Genomic DNA, 21,236 nt, shown 5'->3' with positions numbered 1-21,236 from the left:
TTTATTTTGGCTCTACTTAATTCTATCAGTTGGTCTACAAAGAAACAACCTAAGGGTTTTAGGCCTTCTGAATTGAATATCGTACTTTTGCTCATTATGTTGCAGGGTATTTGACAACATCAACTATTTATCCTTCGTATATATCCCAGTTTCCCGAACCAAAATGAAGCATATGAAAATTGATTTCGTCTCAATGAAAGAAGCTCAGTTTGCTTTGGCCAATACTTACAAAATGAATTCTAGTAATTATGGTGGCTGATTCAAGTCTATAGATAAAATTATTTACTGCACGTAAAACATGTGACCTTACTTTCCGATGTTCCGTTGAGGATGTTCTTTTAGAAACCTGGCCACTAATGTTTTGCTTCATTCCGAGAAAATTATCAATTTGCAAAAGTTTTGCAGTGTATTTTTTGTTTGGAGAAAAATCATTCCGCTAAACTCCCCTTCACAAATATTTTTGGATTAAATAAAAATAAATTGATTTGTACTTTGTCGAAGAGCTGGTTTACCCTAAAACATTAAAAATTGATTATGCTTCAAAAAAAAAAAAAAGTCTTCTTTCATCACACATGTCAACAATACGTGAGAATGCCAGTGGATTTCTATTCTAACTGCCATAGCTAGCTGTAAATGCAGAAGGCAACATTGCTTTAGTAGTGTGATGTAGTACCTCACTTGTTTCGTTACTCGTAGTGATGAAGAAGCAGCAGCAGAGTCGGTTTCATTATTTCCGTGATTTCTTCTTGTCTATATAAATCCCTCTCTCACTTCACTTGTTTTCTCATTGCTCATCCTCTCAAACACAAAAAAGAGAGAGTAGAAATTTTCTTGAGATTTTCTCGTTTCTTTCTTTCTTTACAAAGCGTGTTTCTTTAGGGTTTTTACATACTTCTTCGTCAATTTCATGTTCACTAAAAGCCTTCTTCATCATCATCATCTTTCTCAATTGAACAAGAACGAGAAGAATGAAGATTAATCAATCATGAACATCATCCGTTTCTGCTTTGGGATCTGTGGTAGGTTTTATAAAAATTCAATCTTTAGCTTCTTTCTTTCTTTTGTCATTTGTGTATGTGATTTTCTTTGTTGATTTCGTTAATGGAGAATGATCTCTCTCTGAAACAGGGAATGTAACTGCTCTGTTTCTCTTCTGGATGGTATAAATCTCTCTGCCTCTCTATCTTTCTATAACATGATCTTGCTGTATGCGATTCTAATTCTGGAATGAATGGGTTTGCAGGTATGGGCTTCCATTTGTTTCCCCACATAATATCTTGGTGACTACCATTAATGGTATTGGTGCAGTTATAGAAGGAATATATGTGGTGATTTTCATGATATACGCACCAAAGAAGGACAAATTGAAGTTGATGGTGTTACTCGCTGTGGCTCTCATCACATTCGCATCCGTCTCCATGGTTTCTTTACTCGTAATCCATGAACATGACACCAGGTTGTTTTTCTGTGGTCTTGCTGCTACCATCTTCTCTATCAACATGTATGCCTCACCGTTGTCTGTCATGGTAACTAATCCGCACAATCCCTTTCGTTTTATTTTCATCGTTACTCAAATCGTGTTCATTAACTTTATGCAATCAATAATTCAATTGCAGAAACTGGTAATTCCAACCAAGAGTGTAGAGTACATGCCCTTCTTATTATCACTGTTCGTGTTTCTTTGCGGCACATTCTGGTTCGTTTATGGTCTTCTCGGTGGAGATCCTTTCATTACTGTAAGTATTTTCTTAGTATAAGCTTTTTACTTCCAGGGGTTTGCATAAACTCGATATAGGCGTGTTCTGGGTAACTGGCTCTGACATATCATAGACTGAATCTTGTTATGGTCTGGTTAGAGTCCAAATATGACATACATCATCTAATGTTTGTTGTTGTGAATGTGCATGACAGGTTCCAAATGGTTTTGGATGTGGTTTAGGGGCATTGCAGTTGATATTATACGCCATGTACAGAAATCCAAGAGGCAAAGCTGTTGTTGCTGATGATGGAGCCAGTGTGATGCCTCCTCCTCCTGCTCCTTGTAGTAGTAATGAAGAAGATGATGATTTTATTGAGATGGGTTTCGAGAAACCTCTTCAAAAGACTGCTGCTATTACGACTGCTGCTATATGCGGCATCGACGATACTCGAATCGATATTGTGTAGGTTCTGTGTCTTGATTATTCATTTTGATTGTGAAGAATGAAGAGTGGTGGGACACCGAGGGTCTTCACTGATTTAGTGGCTTCAGTACGGTACATAAGCAGAAGTAGCTAGCAAGCATATACTCGTTGTGGTTTAGTTAGTGTTGTTGTTCATGCAATGTCCTTGTGCAGGAAAATTATATTATACAGTCATGTAAGGAATTACAAAGCAGCACATTTTGGCAACAGTTATACAAATTCAAAGATGTCATTTTGCCAGTTTTGTACTTTTGTTTGATGATTTCATCGTATTCGCTATTGATGCACTAGGCTTGCATTCTCCTGGTCTAATAAGGAGGAAGCTGCTGAATAAATACGACGAGAGCAAGTCTTATGCTGGAATCCAAACTATTCCAAGTGTGGAAAAATCATGGAATATCTAGTAGCTTCCAAGTTAGGTCCTCCACAAAAAATCCAAGCAAGGTTCCACGGTTTCGTGGAAGGGTTCATGGAATCCATCTGAACGCCAATAAAAATAGCGTTAAACGCAGTTAAGAATGGAGCTAAAAGATATCCGTAAATTTAAAATGAGTTGTTGAAATCTAACCGCTGAAAAAAAGCTTCATTCTTAATTATTTTTTAGCGTTTCTACTATTCCGCCATTACACTTGCGCTTCCATCCACGGTTCCAAGTGCGGAACCGGCGTTGAAGATGGATGGATTCCACCATAAGACTTGCTCCAACAACTTTATTGCTCCAACAACTTTAAGTTTTGCTGGAATCAGCAACCCAATGATCACCAAACAAAAACAAGAAACTGAAAACAGGTTCTTTTGATAATGATGGTTAAGAAAAACTCCATCCGGCATCCTCTATATTTCCAGGACTCGACAAGACAACGAAGTTTAAGTAACAAAAAGTAAACTATACAACCAAAAACCTCCATCCGGCATATCTCCATTTTCCTACCTCAAAACTGAGACAAACATGATTAACCTCTAGCTAAAGGGGACCAGAAAACCACTTTGGTTAAAAAATATTAGAATGGTGCCGTGGCTACATCCCTTATTAATATCTTTTCATCTGCATCAAAATCATTTTCGTCGTCTGAATCCAACATTATGTGACCGCCTTTCTGCATACCTCCGCTACCTACCGACTCCAAACCCTGTTGCAAAGTTCACCGATCAACTTAACCCTTGCAGGTATAGAATTAGCGAAGAAAACGATCCAAGGGGACGTACCTCTGTAAATATGTTTATTGCTTCTTCTGAGCTCCTATTGTTTAGAACAAACAAAGCTGCCTCCTACAAGAAAACAAAAACAACTTCAATACAAATCCAAGGATCATCTTTTATAGAAAAATCAGTGTAAAACATGAAATGAATTGCTCACTCTAGCAAAATGAATTTGATGAATGTTTAGGGTTCTTGGTTCAGTTTCAATTGATGATTTTCTTTGGATCTGAATTCTGCTTCCTCCTCGCTCCATTTTTGCTCTCCAGATATTTTCGTCTTTTTAGTACTTGTGAAAGATAAATAATGCGACAACTTGTGAGAGACTGTTGCATAACGGCCTCCCTTTAAATAAAGAAAGCAAGCAGTAGGCAGGTCGATCACGTATCACACACGTGGATAAAGATATTATACGTACGTGGCCGCAACCGGACACGTGACCGTATCTAAGCATTTGCTTGATGAGTTTCAGATGGCCGAAAATGGAAAATTTGGATTTCTTCACCTTTTCCGTGCAGGCGAAGATATTTGTTTATTTTACTGAAACAGCACCACCACCATTTTATCCATTCCCGTAGGGACAGCATGATCCACAAGGACACTCGTACCTCGTTCATTCTAGATATTTTCTACTTTGCCCAACTCCATTTTTCCATACATGGGAATAGTAAGAGCAATTCATATGGGAATGAACAAACTCAAACATTTTTGGAGCCATGTGGATGAACAATTTGAATTCTCAGAAAACAAGGTAAAGTGAATAAAATGGATCCCACTAATAATTTTATTAATATAAACTAATAAAAATTAGGTTCCACTAGTGATTTTATTTATATAAATTATTAAAAATTGGGTCCCACAAAATATTTAACTAATAAAAATAAATATTAAAAAATAAACCTTAAATATCGTAAATGGGTTTTGAAGAGAGAAAAGCATTGGGCGTTTCTTCTTTGAACACCAACATTTTTTCTTTCAACTCCAGCGTCATGTGCACTGTCGCCAGAGTTAGCGCGTCCTTGCATCAAACGCACGTATGATGGTGCGACTCGATGTTTAAATGGACAGATCTATTCATTCGAACATCCATTTTCTTGGTTTGGTCATTCCATAATGGGATCAAAATGAAAATTGCTTTAAGGTTTTTACTTTTTAGTAGACACTGTTGAAAAACCAGCTAAATGGCTGCACCAAACCTTTCAAACAAAGGCGTGGATTATCTCCAACATAAAGAGGCTAATTAAAAGGAAACAGACCTCACCCAACCACACTGTCAAAAAGAAAAAAAAAAAATCAGTCACTGAATTCTTAGTTAGTACTGCCTAGAGTCCTAATTAGCCAAGAAAGTACTGCCTAGACCATAGCAATGAGCGCTGAAAGATATTATAGCCAAGAAAGGTACAACTTGAAGAGTAAGCACCACTCTAAGAAGTAGATGAATCAGTGCCATAATACACCGGGTTTACCAGCGAACGCCTTGTTTGTACACCATAAACACAAACCCACTTGTTGCGCTTTAAAACAGTACGCAACCTGTCACCCCTTATGCAATTAAAAAAAAAAAAAAAAAAACACCAACAAACAACATCATCAAACGGACACACAAGAAGGATAGAAAGAAAGATAAACCTCGTGTTTTTAGGGGCCACTCAAAAGGATTTAGGGGTCATCAATTTATACCCATCCAAAGACTCTAGTTAAGGGGTACCCTATATGATATTGAAGTTACATAAATGCCCTTCTGGTAAAACCGTATAAAAACCAAATCAAAAAAAATTCTACTCATTTCAACTCTTCTTCTTCCAGTTTCATATCTTCCGATTGTGGAAGAAAAAAAACTTTCCTCGTTCAACCGAAACATCGCCTCGAATCGTAAAATCAAAACATCGTCGATTCGTTTATAAAACAATGGATAAGGGAAATGAAACCCACAGACCTAGAACCAAAAATGTTGCTCGGGGTATCGATCCAAAGATTGGGATTTTAGCAAGAAATAAAAAAATTCTTGCTGCAAATGAAGAAGAACGCGAAGAACGCGAAGAACAAGTACCCGGCAATGTAGTCGGTGGTGGCGATTCCGATAGTCAAACACTTCGTCAACTTCAAATGGCCCCAATTAGGTAAGAATCTATCATTTTTGGTGTTTATTTCGCTTTAATTCGTCGAATCGTGAAAAAAAAATTCTAGGGTTTTCGGTTATTTATCCAGATTCGGACGATATTCATGCTCATTTACTTCCGAATGTAGTCGTGTTCTTCATTTCTCAAGAACATCGACAGTATTCGGGAGAAAGATTTGATGATTATCTGCCGAATATTGGTGGCCATATCTTCCTGGATACAAACTGCTAATAATCGGTAGTTTAATGAATTTTCGGGCTACCGATTATATTTAAGTAGACACAGAGTATTCGGAAGAACACTCACTACCGAATGTATATATTGAAAAAATCTCAAAATTTCTGATATAGGAAAAATCCCATTTTGGGGCCAGTATTTATTCGGAAGACAATATAATGTTTTATACCTCCGATTGTGTAGGATAAAATTTTAGAGTTTCTGAACTCCAGTTGATGAATATTCGGTTGTAAACATGTTTAGTTATATTCCGATTGTTTTTCATTCGGAAAAAATATGTGTCTTCTTACTTCCGAATTTGTACATTCGGGTTGTAGATGTGCACTTTGTCTTCCGATTGTGTAGGATGAAAAATTTACAGCTTCTGAACTCCAATTGATGCATATTCGGTTGTAAACATGTTTAGTTATATTTCGATTGTTTTGTATTCGGGAACAGTATGTGTCTTTTTACTTCCGAATGTGTTCATTCGGGTTATATTTCCATACTTTGTCTTCCGATTGTTTAGTTTGTAAATATTGTTCCTTTCTTTGTTGTTTAGACAAAGTCGAGAAAGGAGGAAGAAAGTGACAGCTAGTTCTAGGAGGGAAAGGAGCGCCAAAGATAATTCAAGTGCTCAACAAAGCTTACAAGAACAAAGCAGTCAACAAGGAGTGCAACCAAGTGCTGAACAACAAGGCAGTGAACAAGGGGTGCAACCAAGTGTTGAACAAGCCGCTCAACAAAGTGCAGAACCAACTGCTCCACAAGTTACACCCCACCATGAAATTGACAATGACAATGATTTTTGTTGTACATTCGGAAATTTGTTTGGGTAACTAAGTTAGACAAGTTCAAATGACAATGATTTGTGTGGTATATTCAGAAGTTTTGGTAACTAATTTAACTTCCGATTATTTCAAAGACAAAATTTGAAAAGTATAAGTTTTTACAAATTCTGATTTTTGGGCCATCGTACATTCGGAACTTTACAAAAAACCTATCCTCCGAATATTACAAGTTCAAAACAAACCACGCCATGGCTCCAGGTGGTTCCAAGGGCCAATATTGAAGGTTAGACAGCCCATATTCGGAAGTTTTGGTAACTAATTTAACTTCCGATTATTTCAAAGACAAAATTTGAAAAGTATAAGTTTTTCCAAATTCTGATTTTTGGGCCATCGTACATTCGGAACTTTACAAAAACATTATCCTCCGAATATTACAAGTTCAAAAAAAACTGTTTCCTGGAACCAAACAACACCATAATCGGAAAGAAAGTTGACTCATAACATAACCGAATATTACAATCGGTAGGTTGTTTAAAAAAATAATCTACCGATTTCGTATAATCGGCTAGTTTTTATATTAATAATACTCACATTACATAAAGTTCAAACGGCCTTAACCTTACAATTTCGTCAAAAGCACATAAATACATACTCCTAATTGACCATAAAAGTATTAAAACAGATCATAACTTCCAGTGACCATAGAAATTGTTCCTCTTGATTTTGTAGCATCCTTCATGTTCAAATCGTTTCCCGTAGAGGTCCACATACCGGCGATCCGCAAGATTTCTTTGAAATTACGAATGAGTAACAAGTTAGTACTAACTTTTGTTAATGTGAGTTGGAGTTACAGAGATACTTACTCGTTTTTCATACGTCCACCAAGGAAAAGCGTTCCTAACAAACCGTTCCTCATCTTCAAGTTTGTCAATCTCCTTATCGAGCGCATTCTTTCTCATCTTAATATCATTGGATGATCTTCGAATTCGATTACCATCTAAGGACTCAAATACCATTAAGATACGGTTCCATATATGCTCTTCGGATTCCGATTTTTGGAGCTTGTGAACACGATCATGAGCAGTTACCACAACCCACGCTCTATAAATAGCACAATCTTCTTCTTCGGCAAAAGTAATATCCATGTTTTTTGTTATGAAAATTAAAACTGAAGAGAGGAAAGAGTTTGGTGCAATTGGGGTGATAGATATGAGTTTCTTCATATAGGTTTAGGGTCCAACGACTCTTTTTGTTTTTCCCAAAAACTCCAACGGCTAATTTGACGAAAGTTGAATGTGGAGAAACCAACAATCCTCCGAATATATAAGGGTAATTTCGCCATTACGAATTACGCGAGATAAGGACTGGCTACATTTTCCCTTTGGATGACCTTTTTTGTTTTATTGTTGGCCCCTAAATCCTTTCGAGTGGCCCGTAAAAACGCGAGGAAGATAAAGACCAAATCAAGCAAGAAAAATGTAATGTTGCATGTGAATTTTTTCCTAAGTATTTTGATTGTTTTTTCTTTTTTGCAGTTAGATTATTATTATTATTTATTTATTTGACTTATTTTATTTTAAAGTCGATATAATTCGAATATCTCACAAAATTGATGTGTGTGCTCCCTTTTAACGGTTCCAACGATTGTCCAATGGCTTCATTAGTTCTTATGACCTTTTAACCGTTCTGTTTCATATTAGGCTGGCTTTATTCACCGTTGCTTCAGATGCCTTCAAGCAGATTACGATATTACTGTGCTAAATATGGGGTTTTGTCTTGAAATTTAGCTACAAATATTTCTACGTGATTTTCGGTTGCACACATTGTACATGGAGTCAAATTTTTTAAGAGATATGTAATATATCAGCGTATGAGATTGTACATGAGTTGACATATATTTAAAGTTAGGGCGGGGAATACAATTGATATTCCAAATGTAACTACAGAGCATAAGATAGATGATCTTATGAATGAAACGAATATGGTTTTTGTGGGTGTTACTTGGCAGCCGGAAGCATAATTGCGGTTGGTGCGCTCAAAGATAAACCTACCGACCAGTTCTTTATGCCTTTGCATTTGTATTTTCCTTTAGGAACTTTTCGGGCATTGATCGTTGCAAGTTATAATCCTTTGTATGGTATTAGTTTGATATTTTAATTAACATCTTGTGCTCCTTTTTGTTTTAATGAGATTGAAAAATTTCCATGAAACATTTGAATAAAATGTCAGCACAATGGACTATTGCACTTGTTTTTGTTTCAGAACTTTAAAACCAGTAACTACTGCTATGTTTTTCGCGGATCTTAAGTAAATTCCAATAGTATGCGTTACTAAATGTGTTATACATGTCCAAAATGGACGGCGCATGTACTATATAGTTAGCACAAACATTCTTACAGAAAGAATGATGAATATTATGCTATAACTTAGGGTATCTAAGGTCAACAAAGAAACTGAACCAAAAAAACATTACTCCGTTTGGACACTCTTCAACTTAACTAAGCAGAAAAGTCAAAAATAATGTCTAAAGACTTTTAATAGTAAAAAGGTTAACTTTCTAGAAGGAGTTGGTTGTATATATTTTAAGAAATAACCTTTCAGACTTAATTAAGTCGAAAAGTGAAAGTAAGTTGAAACCAAATTTCAGGTATTCAGTATGACGTTTGACTTATAAATATTAGTTTGGCGATACAGTTTCAAGATAACTTATGGAAACAAAAAGGTTGATAATTTTTGCTTAAAATCTGTTTGGACATACATTTAGAAGTAGTTTTTTGATTTTTAAAAGCCAGTAAATAAGAAGTTAATTTGGGTATAAAATTTCAGAATGACTTCTAGAAATAAAACATAACTTTTTGTGAAGCAAAGTATGTTTGCTTCTGACTGCTACTTCTGGAGAAGCAGACAAACTTCTACTTCTTGTATCCAAACGAGTTATTAATAGCTTGTTTAGATCCTAATTACCTTTTGACTTCTAAAAGAAAAGAAAAAAAAATCAGAAATTAGTTTGAGTATACAATTTCGGAATGACTTCTGGAAACAAAAATGTTAATTTTGTGTGAAGCAAAATTGTTTTACTTATGATATCTGGGATCGACTTCTGGTATCCAAACATGCTCTTAGTGAAGCAATATGTTTTTCTTCCAACTTCCAGAAACTACTCCTGCTTCCAATTTCCAAATATGCTGATGTGATTGACAAACACGCTTCAAACAAAAATAAATAAATTACTTTAGACTTCTGATATTTTACTTACGCTTCTGATATCCAAACACCACTTGAGGAATTGAAGGTCCGACTAAAGTTGAGATTCTAGGGGTTTTCTAAAAGTGAGTTATGGGAGGTTGAGCACGAATAGTTTTTGCCTAAACCACGCATAGTGGCCGTTCAAAGGCTGCTTCATTCACAGAGAATGAGGCTCAGGGCCGGTATTAGGGAGGGAAGAAAATAAAGAGAGAGATAAGAGAATAGGTTATTGCTCTGATAGGTTATGAGAAAGTTTTGTGTCCGCTTGGAGAAATAAAGGACCTATTGTAGCTGAAATATCTAATCTCAGGTTAGTGAAGATAGGGATTGCTTGTTGTGCGGAACACTTTTCCTTGTTCTCTTCAGGAATATAGGTTGAGTTTGTCTCTTTACTCCACCTCCTTTACTCTCTTCTACAGTGAGAAATAGGCCGAGTATTTCTCGCACGTGTTGTATACCGCCATACCAAAACCCTAATTGATATCCCCCCATTTGTGTGAAGCTGAGTCAGCTTTTGTGATGATGTGTTGAGAGAGAAAAATATTCTCTTTAGACGAGTTATCCAAGATAGAGAGATATTCTCTGATTTGTGATAATTACTAGGATGAGTCACGTGAAAAAGACATGGAATGCCTCAAAAATTGTGTGTAAAATGTGAGAGAAATTGAGGTTAAGCTCCATCTCTCCATGGTCGGTTACCTATGTCATGTGGAGATCGTATTATTGCTTGTGGGTCTCTTTGTTGAGCATGTGGAGCTCAGGTTATCCATATTTTGGGATAAACATGTACATTCCAGGCCCAATTTACTTGCGGTGAGTGTGTTTGAGACGCTGAGAAATAGGCTTGAGCCCTAGGTGAGGCTTTTTCCTGAGTCTTATACATGTATAAGACACTTCAGACGAGCTGGCTCAGCTCAGATAAGGCTATATGAGGCTTGGATGACGCGACTGAGGTTGTATGAGATTTAGCCGAAGCGACTGAGGATTTCTGAGACTTGGCCAACGCGACTGAGGACGTCTAAGATTTGGCTGACGCGATTGAGTCTCTCTGAAGTCACATGGGACATGTTCAGAAGATAAAGGAAGGCTTGCACGTCTAATACTGTCTCTACGAGACTTGGTCTCACTTGTCTTTGACCATCATACCTTGGGGAGGTGTACTAGGAGTCGATAGTGTCCGTATTGTGGGGCCTATATGACCAGTGTATCTCGAAAGAATGTTCTAGGAGATTTTCTAAAGGTCCCAGAGGCAGAATAACCAACATATCTCGCGGGGATGTCTTAGGAATTATTTGGAAGCCTAAGTAAGTCGAGTCAGAGCATAAAATAGACATGACCAGTGTATCTCGTGATGATGTATTAGGAACCAGTGATTGATCTCAAATAGGGTGAGTTGTATTGACATGAGACATGTATGTCTTCTCTCTGAGTCATAAGTCCATAGGGGATGTTTTTACGCATTTACAGAGCCAACATGACCAGCAGTATCTCGTCGAGGATGTACATTAGGAATCATTGCATCACAACCAGCTGCATCTCGCGAAGACCCTGAAATTATGGTTGTTTTGGTTCATAAGTTATCCGGGGACGTTTTACGCTCTACAAAACTTATATGACCAGCAATTCCTCGTCGAGGATATGCGCTAGGTCACGACATCACGACCAATAGTGTCTCGGGGGACATATACTAGCAATTGTGGCTATGGGTTCCTTGAGGACCAAGGGTTTAATCTCTCCAGCAAGAGTTGAGTTTTGTCCTATGGTATTGAAATGGCACGTTTTCCCCTTATCCAAATTTCACCATCTACAGAAGAATACGAAGAGTTTGATTTTATGAAGAAACTCTTATGGTTGTGTATGCATGCTAATAATTCAACTTCATCTTTTAATTTACTTTCAGAAATTGTAAATGTAACCAACCATTAAAATATGATATTATACCAATTATTTTGCTGATATTCCCCTCTCTCTTCTCTTATCTCTTATAAAAAAAAAAGAGCCTAAAGCCTCTTCAAGTAGCCTCCATTTTTTTGCTCAGATTTAGTCTGTTTTGGACAAGATCTGAGCAAAGAATTTGTTTTATTTTCATTAGTATTAGTTTTTGTTGTAGGATTTTAAATTTGGTTTTCTTTTGATGTCGTTTGACATTTTTCTTCGCCTTTTGAGCGACTTATATCTTTTCTTTTGTGCGATTTTATCTTCTGATGATTCTATCTCCGTTTCCAAGGCGACTATTTCTAGGAATTTTGGTTGGTATGTGGTTTGTTATTTTGGATTATTCAAGAACATCAAAGACTCAACTCGGCAGCACTGCGATTTCACCTTCAATCCAAGAGATATATGGCATCCAGGTTCGTCTCAAACAATGGTTAAAGCAAATTACTTCTCTATTTCAGTAGCATCTCTTTTTGAGGAAGAAAACTATCTTAAAGGGTCGAATTTTATTTCGGTTTATACCATCCTTCATTATCCCTAAAAAAATTGGATACTATTGCAGTTCATCGCTCTTTGTCTTCGCGATTTATTCATAATTTGTGTCTTTATTTGTGTTAAATCATAATTTGTATCTTTATTTGTGTTAGAGCACTGCTCGGTCGAACTCGCAAGTGTTGTTATCTCAAGCTTTTTTTTTCAAGTTTAGTTGCCAAAACTATAAGTCTTGATTTCTAGTCTACTTATAGCTAAGTCTCGGATTAGGATAGTAAGTGTAGTTGAGCTTTAGACTCCACGGCGTTCATCGAATGAAGAGGAAGAAGTACTCAAGGGAACTTGTGGAACTTTATCAAAAAAAGGTATGTGGAGACTTGAACTTATCTAACACTCAAAAGTCTATCTATTCTATCTCTTGTTTGAGACAAAAGTCGTATTGCTATTGTTTGTGGGTGAAAAACAGTTTCTGCTGATTTTGGTAAATTCGCGCGTGTGAATGAGAAACAAGTCTAGACACTAAACAATATACTGCAGGAGAGTATTTTTTATTCGAGAGATCAATCTGTACAATCCTGGCCTAAACCAAGAAATGTCCGTTCCAGGTTTGCTTCGCTCACAAAGTGAAGGATACGGGCTGGTCTTAGGGAGGGAAGCGAAGAAAGTGTTGAGACAAGAATAGTTGATTCTGAAGGTGTGGTTATTTATGACTTGTATCTGAAAGTAGAACTGGCTAGCAGAATGGAAAGCTACCAGGTGATTTCTAGATACTGTGTTGTTGCCGACCAAAAAACTTGTTCTTTGGTGAAAATAGGTGAAGCCTATTTATACAAGTCATATTGAAACGTACCCTGATCTCGTAGGAAGTGGAAGCGATTGAGTGGTGGAAGAATAGAGTAATGTGTAACCGTCAGACATTATGCTTCCATGATGAAGGAAGTGAATTCGTGTAACCGTCAGACATTATGCTTCAATGATGAAGGAAGTGAATTCATTTACGCCGTTACTTTTCACCACCATTAATTTTCCCGCTTCATAACACTTTCTTGTAACAGTCGCTTTGCACGCCGCACGTTGTAAACACCAGACCAATACCCTGATGAGCATCCCTCAGTTTGTAACATGGTTGATGTCTCGAGTGTTTTCGTGGAAAACATGTAGCACTTTTCTACGTGTGGCAAGTCAAAGTTAAGGGACTTGCTGCAGGAAAATAACATGTAAGGCTATTAGGCTCGTTTTGGCTGGTCGCCTAAAACTTGTCACAGGTTTGTCAGTTCGGTGGCGAACTTCGGTGGCTGATCGCATCTCATGAAGGAGAGTAGACGTTGATTATGGCTACTTTGTGTTAGCGCCTGATAATGGCGAAGTGGCGTTTTGGTGTACGTCAGTGGAAATGTGGCATGGCTGGCATGACTCGTGCATGCCAGTGGCACGGTGATGCAAGTAGCACCTGGCGTAGCCATGCCACTAGATTTAGGCCGTTGGTCGCCTGAAACTTGCTACAAGTCTGTCAGTTCGGTGGCGAACTTGGATGGCTGAGATTGCATCCCATGAGGAAGGATGGTCATTGATTATGGCCATATCTCGTTGTATAGTTGTTGATGGTGGTCTTTAGCTTAGGGTTAAAATCGTAAAACCTTACATCTGACATGACGTCACTACGAACACTAGCGCAGTTATTGAATCATTCAACATGCCTACATAAGAATTACCAGGGTATCTTTTTTTATACATGTGTCATGTTCCACGACAGAACCCTTAGTATTGACCGTACTAAACCCTAATTCTCACGCCACCGTGCCAATGGCAAACCATGCCAGCCACGTCTCCGCGCCAAGGCATGCCAACCACGCCAGACGCACCACTTGCGCCAATGGCATGCCGTGCCAGCCACTTCTCCGCGCCAAGGCATGCCAACCATGTCAGCCGCACCACCGTGCCAATGAAAAACCGTGCCAGCCACATCTCCACGCCAAGGCATGCCAACCACGCTAGCCGCACCACATGTGCCAATGGCATGTCGTGTCAGCCACTTTTCTGCGCCAAGGCATGCCAACCATGCCAGCCGCACCACATGTGCTAATGGCATGCCGTGCCAGACGCATCTCCGCGCCAATGCATGCCAACCATGCTAGCCGCACCACATGTGTTAATGGCATGCCGTGCTAGCCACATCTCCGCGCCAAGGCATGCCAACCATGCCACTCGCGCCACCGTGCCAATGGAAAACCATGCCAGCCACATCTTCATTCCGTGCCAATGGAAAACCATGTCGCTGGATGCCAAAACGAAGGGTTGCAACAATCAACGACCACCCTTCCACCTGAGATGCAGATCTTAACCGTCCAATGCCATCATCTAACGCGTGGTAACCTTTGGCCCAACGCCAAGCCCTAATTTTGGTCGCGCCCAAACTATGCCAAAACTCTAGTTTTTGGCTGCGCCTAAACTACGCCAAAATCCTAGCTTGGCCACGCCTAAACCGTGCCAAATCCATGCCGGCCATGCCTTCATGCCGCTGGCTGCCAAAACGAAGGGTTGCAACAATCAACGGTCACCCTTACACCTGAGATTCATATCTTAGCCGTCCAAAGTCGCCAGCTAACGCATGGTAACCTTTAGCCCAACACCAAGCCCTAATTTTGACCACGCCTATACTACGCCAAAATCCTAGCTTGGACGCGCCTGACACATGTCAACCATGCCATCCGCACCACTTGTGCCAATGGCATGTCGTGCAGCCTTTCCGCGCCAAGGCATGCCAATCATGCCACATGTGCCAATGACATGCCGTGCCAGCCACATCTCCGCGCCAAGGCATGCCAACCATGTCGCATGTTCCAATAGCATGTCGTGCCACATATCCGCGCCAAAGCATGCCAACCATGCCACATGTGCCAATGGCATGTCGTGCCAGCCACATCTCCACGCCAAGGCATGCCAACCGTGTCGCATGTGCCAATAGCATGACGTGCACATCTCCGCGCCAAAGCATGCCACATGTGCCAATGGCATGCCGTGCCAGCCACATCTCCGCGCCAAGGCATGCCAACCATGCACATGTCGTGCCAGCCGCACCACTGTGCCAAAACCATGCCAGCCTTTCCTCCACTCCGTTGGATGCCAAAACGAAGGGTTGCGACAATCAACGGCCACCCTTCCATCTAAGATGCAGATCTTAGCCACCAAGGTCACCAGTTAACGCGTGGCAACCTTTGGCCCATAAGCCAAGCCCTAATTTTGTCCGCGCCCAAATGATGCAAAAACCTTAGTTCTTGGCCGCGCCTAAACTATGCCAAAATCCAAGCTTGGCCACGCCTAACCATGTCAAAGCCATGTCGGCCATGCTTTCATGTCGATGGCTACCAAACGAAGGGTTGCAATAATCAACGGCTACCTTTCCTCTCAAGATGAAAAATCTCGACCGTCGAGGGTCATCACCGAGACGGCAAGTCTCCCAAGGTCAACTTGCCAAACAGCAGCAACATGCTACATGTTTTCCACGAAAACACTCGAGACATCAACACATGTCACAAACTGGGGGATGCTCATTAGGGTATTGGTTTGGCGGTTTACAGCGTGCGGCGTACACTATGCCCTTTACAAGACAGTGTCATAAGAATGAGGCGGTTAGTAAATACAGGGAGTAATGGTGAAACGCTTTCCTTCATTATAGAACATCAATTCCAGGCGTTACCGGTTACCACCTCCTCCCATTTACTCATCCGTTTCTATTTCTTACGAGACCAGAGTACGTTTCACTTCGACTTGTATAAATAGGTCTTACCTATTACCACCGAACAACAAGTTTTGGGTCAGGAGCATACAACAATCGGAATTCACCTGTTAGCTTTCCCATCTGTTAGCTTATGCTTTCTAATACAAGTCAAAACAACTACTCTTCTAGAATCAACTATTTTGGTATCAACACTCTCTTCGATTCCCTCCCCAAAACCAACCCTTCTCCTCCACTTTGTGACCGAACCAAGTCTGGAACGACCATTTCTTGGTTTAGGACGGACTTGTACAGATTGATCTCTTAAATCTAAAGTACTCCCTTGCAGTACATTGTTTAGGGTTTAGACTTGTTTCTCACCCACATCACACGAAATTACCGAAACCATCAGAAACTGTTTTCACCCTCAAACAATTGGCGACCATAGTGGGAGATTGATCTTTCAGTTACGATGGCAATTTTCAATCCTCGATCTCATACTTCGACCCAGACATCAGGGCGGTAGAAGTAAATGATCCACTCAGGGATCGACGACTTAGTTACCAAACGGCCCGGTTACCAGTCATGACACGACAAGGGATGACTGGGGACTTCCCAGAGGTTAGAAGCAAACGATCCGCCCATGGATCGACGACACGTTTATCAGGTGACCCAGGGACGGTTGAGAACTTTCCACGATCACGGCGGCGCTTCCCACAAAACTCGTACTTGCACCCGGAAGATCCATTTTTCGTTAGGAGATCCGAAAAACCGAGTAAGTCTTGCTAGACAAAATACATGGTCCACTACTTCAAATCTTCACAGGGGAGATAAAAATCGATAGCCATATTGTTCCCATGTTTCATTTCATGCTTTCTACTGTCGCACAACATTTACAATTCCATGACTTTCCTGGGGTACTCATGCTACTTATAGTCATAACCAAAAAACATCATTATTCTAAAACAGTTCATTCCAAATAATAATCCAAAACCTTCATAGATAACAGTTATATATCAATTCAAATCAAACCCTAAACCAGGCGCTTTGTTTGACTTAAAAAAAAAAAAAAAAAAAAAAAGGAAAACCCTAACTCCCGGTTCTTCGTGGAATCAGTCACCTACCTGTACGTACCTACTTTGCATAATAATGATTACTTGTCAATATTCATGAGGTATCCGACGTTACCACGGTGATATTCGAAGAGGAATTGTTTATGATGAATTATTTCTACAAGTTTATGAAAGGCATACCTACATCTAGGGTTTACACCAGTTCAGAAGAACAATGTTTCTATAGATTTATGGAAGGCATACCTATGGCTAGGGTTTGCACCAACACAAGAAAAACAAGAAACAAATTGAAAGAGAAACGCTGGAGTACATACATGGAATATGCTTGCCCACTTTATTGCTACCACGCCACGCCAAGCCAGCGCCGTGCCAAGCCAACAGTCCGCATCATGCCCAGCCAACAGTCTGCACTATACCAAATCCAAGCCAGCGCCCACGCTAAACCAGCGCCCATTCCAAGCCGATCCAGCGCTAGCAGCTTACATCCTTCCAGCGCCAGCAGCTTGCATCCTTCCAGCGCTAACAGCTTGCATCCTTCCAGCACTAACAACTTGCATATAACGTCCTCTAAGAATGTTTCAATGATTGAAATGAGTGTTTAGATTACATAACCAATGGTGGACATAAACATTGTTGTGGAAACATATTTATGTATAAGTCATATTCCTTGAACCAAAGTTTGCGAACTTTGTTGATCAAGAGAAACCGGAGAATGGCGTGAGCCAAGTCCGCGAACTGCGGAACTTCTCATCCCGAGAAATTCTGTTGGAGTTGACGAACTAGCTGCGTCCGCGAACTGATGGAAAGTATTTTCCGAGATTTTCTGCTGGAGTTTGTAAACTCTACTGGTTGCTTAAGCCCGCGAACCTAGTCTGTGAACTTGAGAAAGGTTATATATCTGAAGATGATTTCTGAACTTAAACTTATAAAGACTAAGGAATGTCGTTTGCAAACCGTGGATATAAAAGTTCATGAACCGATTCGAGTGAATCAAATCATCTTTGCTTCAATTGTGTCTTGTGTAGTACATGATATTTCCTTGCAATTGAACAACTCTCTTAACTAGTTCATCTGAGTCATTTGAACTAGTTATGGTGAAGAAGAACATGGTTGATATGAAATGCTCATATGGCTAACCTTTTGGTTGACTATTATTGAACCAACAATACACATGTTTGGGTACGATTAACAAACCTAGAGGCGTGTAGTTTAAGTGTGTATAACAAGCTAAGTTTTCGATCTAACGGTTGAGAAATATTAGCTTGAATCTAAATCAGGTTTTCATCTAACGGTGGATATTGTTTTCTTTGTAACCAAGGCAAAACCCTGATTTGAAAGACTATATATAGGAGACATCTAGTATTGTGCAAAACTAATCCCCACACCTTATGTGTGATACTATTTTGCATACTAGAGTCGATCTCCTTTAACCCTCTGGTTTTCTTTTCTCAAACCGGGTTAAACGACTTAAAGACTTCATTGGGATTGTGAAGCCAGACTACTACTTTTATCGTAGTTGTGTGATCTGATCTTGCATCTTCTATCGAACGAGTACAATCATATTGATTGGCTTGAGATTTGATATATCTGATAGGCAAGATATAAAAAGTAATCACAAACACCTTTGTCTCATCGTTTATGATTCCACAACATCTTGTTTCGCTACCATACGATTAAGATTGTTGTGAGGAGATTGATTAATCTAGGTTGTTCTTCGGGAATATAAGACCGGATTATCAATTGGTTCCTGTTCACCTTGATTATTATCAAAAGACGGAACAAAACCTTTATGGTTTATCTATGGGAGACAGATTGATCCTTTGATAGACTTGTATGTGGGAGACAGACTTGTTTATTATTAAAGCCTGCGATTTTTTGGATCGTAGCAACTCTTAGTTGTGGGTGAGATCAGCTAAGGGAATCAAGTGCGCAGTATCCTGCTGGGATCAGAGGCGTAGGAGCATAACTGTACCTTGGATCAGTGGGAGATTGATTGGGGTTCAACTACAGTCCAGTCCGAAGTTAGCTTGGAGTAGGCTAGTGTCTTTAGTGGCTTAATATATTGTGTGTTCAATCTGGACTAGGTCCCGGGGTTTTTCTGCATTTGCAGTTTCCTCGTTAACAAAATTTCTGGTGTCTGTGTTATTTCAATTTCCGCATTATATTGTTTTATCTTTATAATTTCAATAATACATGTGCGTTTGAATCATTCAATTGGAAATTCGACCTTTGGTCGTTGATTGATATTAATTGATCCTTGGATATTGGTCTTTGGTACCATCCAAGTTAGTCCTTGTATTTGATTATAACTCGCAGTCTTGCTTGAGTAAATCAAATCAAGAGAGAGATATAAACTCGTTGATGTACTTTTAATTGATTGAGTCTTGTTGATTCTCTTAAAAGTATATTCGAGTTTCTCCATACAGATTGCTAAGTGAAATATTGTGTGGTGTTATTAGACCCCCGCTTTTTCAATTGGTATCAGAGCAGGCAAACACGTTAAAGACCTTATAAGTTTGTGTTTGTAGCGATCTGATTATGGACGAGTCTATCTCTAATAACTATCAGTTCAGAAATTACCAAGTGATTCTAAAAGCTTGGATTCACCTGAGAGAACTGTCACATTTAAGTCAATATCTAAACATTCTCTTGATATAAAAACTGTTGATTGGGAAACTCTCCTAGAAGAACAGTTGGACGAACTTTATGATGAAGGTGATTCATATATTGATAGAGATGTTGATGAGGAAGTCTCAGAGTATGTTAAGTTTTTGGATTCGTGGAATATGAAGAAGATTACGACTTCTCATGTCATACCTCTTCTGACTCCTCTCTGTCGAGAAAACAAGAAATTGAGAAGAAGTTACGCAGGTGTTTATTTTTCGAATAGTTCTAACGAATCGATCCTCAAGGACTCTAAGGAAAACCTACATATGAAGTCACTTGAATGTGATAATCTTTATCAAAAGTACTTTTTGTTGGAAGAGAAACTTGCAGAATCTGAAGCAAGGTTTAACTATCAACAAATTAGTTTTGATGATAGAGAAAGTGCTTGTCTCGCTCGAGAAAAACACCTTGAGGCTGATTTAGCTGCTGCTCTTGATAAAATCAAGATGTTGGAAGATGACTTGAAAAATTTCAATACTAGTTAAAGAAAATTAACCACTATGCTAGGAGAAAGTAAAAATCATCGTGATACACGAGGATTGGGATATAAGGGAATAGATGCTCCAAGTACTAGAAAAGAGGTAAAATTTATCAAGGCTAGTGATTCTTCTCGATAAAAGGTTTCCACTGATGGAAAAAGTAAAATACCTTCACCGGCAGTTAAGGTTCAAAAGAGCAAAGTATATCAACCTCCAAAACCAGCACACATGAATCCGGGTAAGAACATTCCTTATATTTGTCATTATTGTGGAAACAAAGGTCACCTAGAAAGGATATGTCGTTTTCGTATAAGGAATTAAAAACTTCATGATATTCTTGTTTGGGTTTCAAAAGAATTTATTAAACCGGGATCATATGTTAAGGATAACACTCTTGACATTACGGGTTGTAAATGTCCAACCTTTAGGCAAAGGAATCAGTGCTGTAATAATCCTAGACTTGCCTATAAACGTCATACAAAGTCTTTTCACAATTGTAATGATTATCAAAAGAATAAATTTGTAAAGACGAAGACAAGATCCGATGCACCCAATTGGAGAAAGACTAACTTACAAAAGAATAGTCAATCCAATTCTCCTTCTAAAAATCTAGAAGAGAGTAATGGGAAGAAGGTTCCGATTGTTCCTAAACAAACTCAGAAGTGGGTACCAAAGAAAGTCAAGGATGCTTTGAGTGTGAAAGAAAATGATCTCCCAGAAAATTCCATGACTATGGAGAAGGCAGTATCCATGATGTTGGAACTTAAAGAGTTCTTTGGAAAGATGGATTTGGATGTGAAAGGTTCTAAAAGCGATCTCTTTTATGATAATACTAAAGTCACTTGTGGTGAGCAAGACATTGTTCACCTCAACACAACTTAAGTGTGTTGTAGGTGCATCCTCACCAAGGAATGTCTTGTTATGTATACGGTGAGGGAAGCACGAAAATTGGGGGGCATAGATTATGTTTGGTAAGGATGTAGAATTCAATTGGATTCATCTAAAAAGGTATGTCTATAAACTTGAGCAAGATTTGTGGTTTTATTTGCTTAGAGAACTTATAATGATTCACGTACCTTTCTTATCGTTCTTTTCTACCTAACATGATCTGTGTTTAAGGTT

General features: G+C 39.1%; 2 protein-coding genes across 2 annotated transcripts in view; both read left to right on the top strand.

Moving 5' to 3' along the window:
• Positions 1–1,101: 1,101 nt before the first annotated feature.
• LOC113279913 (bidirectional sugar transporter SWEET1a-like) lies at positions 1,102–2,309 on the top strand. The gene is made up of 4 exons (XM_026528556.1): positions 1,102–1,133; positions 1,244–1,526; positions 1,617–1,736; positions 1,912–2,309. The coding sequence occupies exons 1-4, from the start codon at positions 1,102–1,104 to the stop codon at positions 2,164–2,166; spliced, it is 690 nt and encodes a 229-aa protein (XP_026384341.1). The 3' UTR covers positions 2,167–2,309.
• A 1,729-nt stretch (positions 2,310–4,038) lies between these two features.
• The window catches only part of LOC113279912, a gene marked incomplete at its 3' end in the record, with an annotated part of 45,512 nt that continues 28,314 nt past the window's right edge, over positions 4,039–21,236 (top strand). Inside the window, exon 1 of the mRNA XM_026528555.1 lies at positions 4,039–4,131. Within this exon, the coding sequence (XP_026384340.1) occupies positions 4,039–4,131 (93 nt within the window). The remainder of the gene's footprint in view (positions 4,132–21,236) is intronic.

The sequence above is a fragment of the Papaver somniferum genome, chromosome 5 (assembly GCF_003573695.1).
Source record: "Papaver somniferum cultivar HN1 chromosome 5, ASM357369v1, whole genome shotgun sequence".
NCBI lineage: Eukaryota > Viridiplantae > Streptophyta > Magnoliopsida > Ranunculales > Papaveraceae > Papaver > Papaver somniferum.
This window is presented reverse-complemented; position numbering and strand designations above follow the sequence as displayed.